The 7,863-nt window shown below is 33.3% G+C and overlaps 1 protein-coding gene across 1 annotated transcript; it reads right to left on the reverse strand.

The window, feature by feature from the left end:
• Nucleotides 1-972: 972 nt before the first annotated feature.
• LOC133781987 (ABC transporter G family member 1-like) lies at nt 973-7,625 on the reverse strand. The gene is made up of 8 exons (XM_062221110.1): nt 7,120-7,625; nt 4,613-4,692; nt 3,386-3,886; nt 3,197-3,292; nt 2,617-2,754; nt 2,309-2,506; nt 2,009-2,095; nt 973-1,844 (listed from the first exon to the last, which is right to left on the reverse strand). The coding sequence occupies exons 1-8, from the start codon at nt 7,490-7,492 to the stop codon at nt 1,173-1,175; spliced, it is 2,145 nt and encodes a 714-aa protein (XP_062077094.1). The 5' UTR covers nt 7,493-7,625; the 3' UTR covers nt 973-1,172.
• Between the last annotated feature and the right edge of the window lie 238 nt (nt 7,626-7,863).

Here is a 7,863-nt window from a genome sequence, read left to right on the forward strand (position 1 = left end):
CAGATGTCCATTGGAAGGCTGCCAAATGAATTTTGAGGTATCTAAAAGGAACACGAACACATGGATTACACATATGCTGCAGTGATAGGATGAACATCACAGGATATTCTGATGCGGACTGGGCTTGCAATGTTGATGACAGGAAATCAGTTGGGGGCTATTGTGTATACTTGGGTGATACACTTGTATCCTGGTCTTCTAAGAAACAAGGAGTGGTGTCTAGATCCAGCACAGAATCTGAATATAGAGCCCTTGCTCATGTTAGTGCAAAAATAACATGGATAGAGTCTTTGCTTAAGGAACTAAAATTTCCTCAACACGAAAGACCCATCACTTGGTGTGACAATACAAGTGCAAGTGCTCTTGCCTCAAACCCAGTCTACCATGCTAGAACCAAACATATTGAACTAGATATCCACTTCGTTCGTGACAAAGTGCTCAAAGGAGACCTGGAAGTTCGGTACATTCCATCTGCAGATCAAATAGCAGATTGCATGACAAAAGGGTTATCCCATACACGGTTTCACTATCTCATCTCCAAACTCGGTGTGAAGACCTCACCCTCTCGTTTGAGGGGGGATGTTAAGAATAGCACTATACTCTGTATTAATAGTTAAGCTTATCTTTGATTGTAATTAATGATTGTGTGTATCATTTGTTTTCTGTTATTGGTGGTCGGTTCTTTACCAACACTAGGGCCACCTGTCATTTGTTAATTGGTGATTGTAATTCTTTATCAGAGTATAAATGCAACATGTTTCTCTCAGCCACCAGTGTGCTGAGAATTCACCATTTACACCTCTCTGCCTTTTACAGTAATTTTATATGTAGACCGATTGATGTCGGAAGCTGTGGAATCAAGCAAATGCGCTGGCAGATCTTTGATCGGAGCTTCAGGGGTTTAGGCAGAGAGTCTTATTATTGTGGTTGGGCCATGTTGTTCAGAAAAGAAGGTTTGTCACTGATACCATATTAGAAAGAAAAGTCTTTGTTTATGTGAACTTGTATAGCGTTCGAGTTACATAAAAGAAAGAGAAGGCAACTATTTATATAGCTTGCTTAACACATGTCTTAATAACTAATTGACTATAAGAGGATAATATAAATAAAATAACCTAACTAACATTAGTTTTACAACTTAATACACACATATTTATATTATATAGACTCTTCTATGCATGATGCGAGGGAGTGGCAGTGGGATTCTCCATGACTTGTCTGCGTCGTGCAAAAGCAAAAGCAGCAGCAATAGTCTTATAATTCTCAGCAGTCTTGATGATAAGCAAGAACAAAACACGATAAGCAAGCACCATTCCCAGCAATATAGTCAAATCAACCCACTTCGAATAGCTCATCTCAACTTGGTACTTATTTCTCAAGATTTCGTCCCCACTAACCCGGTGTGATCTTCCAAGAGCTTTGTCAACAAACATCAAACCCTCGAACTCGTTCTTGTACAATCCCTGGAATGCATACCTGTGGAACGCAATATAGAACATAGGGTACTTCCAGAAGGGGTCGGGAAGGTCTCTCGGCAGCCGAAAAAATCCTCCAGCCAACATCATTAAGCCTTGGATTCCGGCGCCAGTGATGATCCCCATGAGGAAGTTGGGGACGAGGGATGCCACTATCATCATTAGGCTCTCGACCAGCATCATGCATGCGTACAAAACCAGCACAAAGTAGACAAAGTGTTCGAACCCTCCGCGGAGACCCGGCGGAAAGTAAGCTAAAGCTCCCGGTATCACTGCGATGATGACGAGGTATGGCTGTGCTGATATCGTGTTACCCATCACAAATGATGTTACACTGTAGTGCCCGTTTAGTCTTTCTCTTCCAAATACCTGAATTTCATAAATGTACACGAGAGAAATTAATATTGTTGTGAATTGTAATGTATTTGATTGTAACATGTAATTTTGGTACATAAATATAAATATATTGTAGGCAAGAGTAGTGATCTCAATTGGCTTTTTCATTTATAAGGAAACATATAACTTATGTATACCTTCATGTCTTCAACAAAGGAAGGGAATCCACCAATAGTCATGAAAGTCAAGAATGAAGCAACAAACATTATAAGTGAAGCTCTTGCCTGAAACGACATTGAGAAAGAAAAAAAAGACAAGATTATCAATATTGATAAGTTGAAATTAATTCCAAACACAGTATGTTGCTTGTTTAGACTCAATTCATGCATATGTTAATTTTTCACATGAAGACCAACGTGTACCGATCAACATTATCATTGTATATATATAGTGAAGGGAATATTTTTCTCTCTCTCTCTGATAAAATCAGTACGTACCTCAACCGATCCGTCAGAATGGCCAATGTTCCAAAAGATAGTGCCCAACCCAACAGACAAGCCAATGTAGATAACTAGACGGAACCAGTAATAGCCCAGATCTCTGTACATGTTTTTGAAAGATCTTTTAGTCAGCACAAGACACTGGGTAACGAAACCAGCGTGGCTTCTCTTCTTCTCCAATGCAACACATTCATTCTGAAATTCATCATAAATTAATATATGCATGCATGAGAACTGATTAACTCTTTATATTTCATATGATCATATTTAACATATATAATTCTAATATTGTATTTGTTAATTACCTTTTTATTACATATTTCGGCTACTTGTTGTTGAACTAGCTGGCAATTTTCAGATGCTTTATAAGACTGTACAAGAGTATCAATTGCTTCTTCAACAGTAGGTCGTGCTCGAACTACTGGTAAACCTTGCTCAATATCCTGTCAATGAAGGTTACCCAAATGATTAATTCATATAAAAATAAGTATCAATTTCATGTTAAAAAAAGAAGTAATGTATAAGATTATCAAAATTCATACATACATATACATAATTAAATGTGTCATTTTCACTACTTTTAGTTTTAATCTTTTGGCATATATATATATATATATATATATATAATGGGGGACTTGAACTAGGCCCAAGTGGCAGGACACTTTTATAGTAAAAGATGTACTTCATTACAATTTGTCGTTATTTAAATTGAGAGTGTCACATAAAAAATATTAAATGGTAGATAGATTATAGTAACACATGATAGTGTACATATTTTGTGTAAATTGAATGTTTTCCTAATCTTACTCTAAAACCAATAAATAAGTTTAAGGCACGTAATGTGTAAGTGGATACAAAATAAAATAAGTTTCAAATATGAATTACCTTTTGTACTTTATCAAAATCCTTGTTTATTGTTTTCAGGAAGTGATCAGATGGATTTTGGAGAGACGGGCAAGGAAAACCACTCATAGTAAAAAACTGCACATACAAATGTTAAATCAATTAAAATTATGTAAAAATTGTGTAATCATTAAAATTAACTTAGTTAAATATGAAAAGAAATATATATACCTCATTGGCAGCATTAGCAGGACCAAAGTAGACCGTTTTACCAGCAGAAAGAAGGCAAAGGGTATCGAAAAGTTGAAAGACTTCGGAGCTGGGCTGATGAATGGAAGCCACCACAGTCCTCCGACCACCGGCGCCACCGCCCCTCCTGCTCTGAATATCCAACGACGCAATGCTGCTCATCACGTAGTACGAGGCTGCGCTGTCGAGCCCACTGGTGGGCTCGTCGAGGAAGAGAAGCTTGGGACGAGTGAGGATCTCTATGCAGATGCTGACTCTCCTCTTCTGTCCGCCGCTGAGGCCCTTGCTCCCTGTCCCCATCCCGCTGCCGCCGATGCGAGTGTTGGAGGCGTCACTCAGGCCCATCTCTCTTATAGTCATCTCAGCTCTCTCCTTCTTCTCCGCCGCGGACATGGAGTCCGGCAGCTGCAGCTGGGCTGAGTAGTGTACGGCTTCCCTTACCGTTAGGGTTGTTAACAGAGTGTCTTCTTGTGTTACGTATGCCTGTTAGTTCAAACATTATTATTACCATTGAAAATTATGATTAATTTTTCTTTTAATTTTGTTTTTTTTGTTTTTGTCAACATTTATATGATGAAGTGGTTACAAAAAGTCCAAAAATGCCCAATAAATGATGACCGGGACATGTCACAGGACTTTTTGTTCGTTAATTTTGTGAAAATAATAAATTTATATTCATCATTATTCTTGAATTTACATTGCTAATTGTTTTATTTTATTCCATGTTGTGTTTTGACAAATTATTTTTTGGACCTTATATTTTGTAAAACGGTTAAAATAGAATCCTAAACTCAATTTTGATAAAAAAAAAATTGAATATAACAACACTTTTTTTTAAGCAGAATGATTTTATTTTTATTCTGAATTATTAGTTTAGCAAATTATTTGTGATTTTAGTTGAGAAAACATTGACCAAAATCGGGTTTAGAATTCTATTTTAATCATTTTACAAAACATAGAGTCCAAAAGTAATTTGTCAAATTACAGGGTCCAAACAGATAATGAGAAAAAATATATGATCCAAAAAAGATAAACCCTTTATATTATGAAATAAGTATATATTAAGGTTTTTTTTTTGCTGCTAACACAATTTAGTATCTACGAGCCAAAATTAATTATATTATGTATGTCTCCCCTCTTTTCCTTTTGCTTTAATTAATTAAAAAAAACTCATATTTTACAGCACAATATAATCTAAACATATCATACCGATGTTCCATAAGCCAGAGTCTGCTTATTTCCATTTATTAGTATATCTCCACTTTGCCTTGTATTTGCATTCAATCTTCCTGCAATATAAAAGGGTTGCGGTTAAAAAATCTAACTTTAATAATAATAATAATAATAAAAACTTTATTAAAAAGGAAAAATTAAATTTGGAATGAAAAACGTGTTTGCTTATGATCTGAATTTTGTGCGGTCCCATCTACAACCGTCTAATTAGTGATTGTATTAATACGTTTAATTGCTAATTATTAAAAGCTTATAAGTGCGTAAAATTAATTAAGTCATTTTCATTAAATCATCTAATCCTAAATACATGAACCAAATCTAAAAAACGTAAGGAATTTGTCCCAAAGAGAGCAAAATCAAAATCCTTTGCTTATGTAAATGTGGACCAAGTATACGCCTTAATTATTACTTCCTCGCTGACAATGATAGTTTTCTACTTTCTGATCTGTATACCATTTTTAGTATTAATGGTGCCATATATATCTATATATATCTACATAAGTTTACATTAACTTATTTAAATATATATTAGTTTCTTGTGAATGAGTATTACTTTTGCCCTGTACGGATATTTTATATTTTTGGTACTTTGAGAAATTATAATTATATTTTATATTTTTTGTACTTGGAGAAATTATAACTATTTTTTTATATGACCATGTATATGATAGTTATATTAGGAATCCTGTAAATTTTTAGAAAATTCTGAATAATTTATTGTGCCGAAATCAGAGTTCAAATAGTATGTTTTCCACACATATAAAAAAAATTAAGCAAGCGTACAACTGACTGTTTGAACTCCAATTTCAGCACCGTAAATTATTCAGAATTCCTTAAAATTTAGTATGATATCTGTTATAACTATAATATACGTCATTAAAGAAGGTATCTCACCAGTTTTGAATTATTTAAACTCTAATTTCGGCACCCTAAATTATTAGAAATTTTTCAAAAATTAATAAGATGCCGGCTAAAATTATCATATACACCATATGTGTATATAATAAAAATTAAGTTATAATTTTTCTAGATGCCGAAAATAGAAACACCTGGAAAAAGCAATGCCCCTATCAAATAATCCACGTAAATTTATATTATATTTATAATATGTTACCAAACAATTCATGTTGTGATATGCTGCTTGCTTAAATATCTTGGTTATTTCTTTCAGAATTACGACCTACACCACATTTGGAGGCGGCGTAGAATCTAATTAGCAATATTATATATAGAGATATCGATTTCAACCACTCTTGAGATTGGGTCTAAAATAATATATAGTTAGTTATATATGTTTACGGGGCTTAGGAGGAGAGGCGTTAGGGATAGGGTTTAGGGTACGTTATAATAAATGTTTAGGCTTCTCTAGGGCATAGAGTTTTATGGTTTGGCAATATCTACAAATTAAGCGGATGGTACGTACTTGACCAACTTCCATCACACTCGACAAACTAAAATGCATGCATCACTTAAAAAAAAAACTATTTTGTTAGTAATTTTATTTAATTAAATACTAATATGCACTAGTCTACATAAAATAGTGGTTTGTTGCTATCCTTGTATTTCCTATCATCACTCTAATTCTAAAATCACCATCTTCATTAAAATTAAATTTTGAATTAATTATGATTATTATTTGAAAAACTGATGAATCCCTCATCAAGTAGTTAAATTTAAAAATAGAAAAAGAAAAAGGAAAGGGATAAAAAATGAATAATGCAAATATAAACAAAAAAACAATGAGAGACTTGATACCTCTAATCTGTGTGGACACAAATTAATGGGTCCCATGATCGAGCAGCTGTCCTCTTAATTATTTTTATTATTTAGGCCCCTTTATTTATATAATTATATTAATAAACCTCTTTTGATATATGTATATTTATATATTATTATTATTAATATATCTTCATTTAATTATTTATTTATATATTATATAATTAATATAATGATTAAATTGATAATGAAATATTTGTTAAAAAAATTTGATGATGAAATAAAATTCTAAGTTGGACCACACATACGTAACAAACATGCACATATATCTAAGTTTAAGTCAGAAGTCGTGTGTAAATTGAAAATATATTTTATTATAATAATTAATCAGCTGAAAGAAAAGAAGAAGAAAAATCATAAAGAAGACCTGAGTGATGAACTGGCATAAAAAAAAACTCTAAATCATTAATCACTAGGTTGATGTTCAATTGCCAAACAAATTAAAAAAAAAAGTCCAATTAAGCCCAGAAAACAAACAACAAAAAAACAAAATATTTTCTTGAAAAAAAAAAAAAACCACCCATTAAGTATTTGTCATCCACAAAAAAAAAATAATAATAAACCGTAAAATGGAAAATTCAGACAGGGGTATAATAGAGTTCAAACTTACCCCTCTTAAGAAATTTTTTTAAGAAAATAATAGAACAAGAAAATGTCTAAATATAAAGACATACATATGTATATATGTATAGATATTTGTATTATACCTGCCAATGCATCAAGAAGAGTAGATTTGCCACAGCCAGAAGGACCCATTATGGCCAATAGGTGGCCTGGCTTAGCATAGCCAGTCAGGCCCCGAAGAATTGGTCTGTTACTGTTCTTTCCGCTGGAAACTGTGATCCACAGATCTTGCCATGTCAAGAAAACTCCCTGGTGATCTTCCACCACCGGCAAACTAATCTCTTCAAAACCGCCTGAAATCGAACTGCGAATATTCGCTGTTTCGATTTCTAGTACTTTTCTAGGGTTTCCATAGTCAGTACTAGTACTGCTACTGTTTTTTGAAATATTAATAGTAACGTTTTTGTTACGATTATGATCATCATCACTAGCACTTGAGGGAGTAACAGAAGCCATTATTCGGTTACTGGTGACTCTGAGAATCAAGAGAGGGATTGAGAAAGAAGAATGGAAAGATGGGTTTTGGGTTGTTGTGGTAATGAAGCCATAGGAGCCCTAGGTCGATCTTATATATATAGAGGAAAAGTATATAAGTTGGATTTTTCCTGTGTGTATTTTCACGTATGATGATGACAATATTTGAATATGATATTACGTACTATAAAGAGTAAAAGAAATTAGTTGTTGGTCCTTAGTAAATTAGTACTTGTCAAAAAATAAGCTCAATTTGTCAATTAATTAGTTTAGATTAGATTAGAAGCGTATTAATGTTCTAAACCAAAAGTTTGACCAAGTCGTTTTTAAGTAACACTTTTACCGCTGTTGTT

The sequence above is a fragment of the Humulus lupulus genome, chromosome 6 (genome assembly GCF_963169125.1).
Source record: "Humulus lupulus chromosome 6, drHumLupu1.1, whole genome shotgun sequence".
Classification (NCBI taxonomy): domain Eukaryota; kingdom Viridiplantae; phylum Streptophyta; class Magnoliopsida; order Rosales; family Cannabaceae; genus Humulus; species Humulus lupulus.

What these genes read in the sequence shown, in the direction of transcription:
- LOC133781987 (XM_062221110.1), bottom strand. Translation starts at nt 7,492, where the DNA reads ATGGCTTCTGTTACTCCCTCAAGTGCTAGTGATGATGATCATAATCGT. An exon ending in CTCTGGCTTATGGAACATCG is followed by an intron (nt 3,887 to 4,612) that starts GTATGATATGTT and finishes TTGAACTAACAG; the next exon opens with GCATACGTAACACAAGAAGA. An exon ending in CCTTTGTTGAAGACATGAAG is followed by an intron (nt 1,845 to 2,008) that starts GTATACATAAGT and finishes TATGAAATTCAG; the next exon opens with GTATTTGGAAGAGAAAGACT.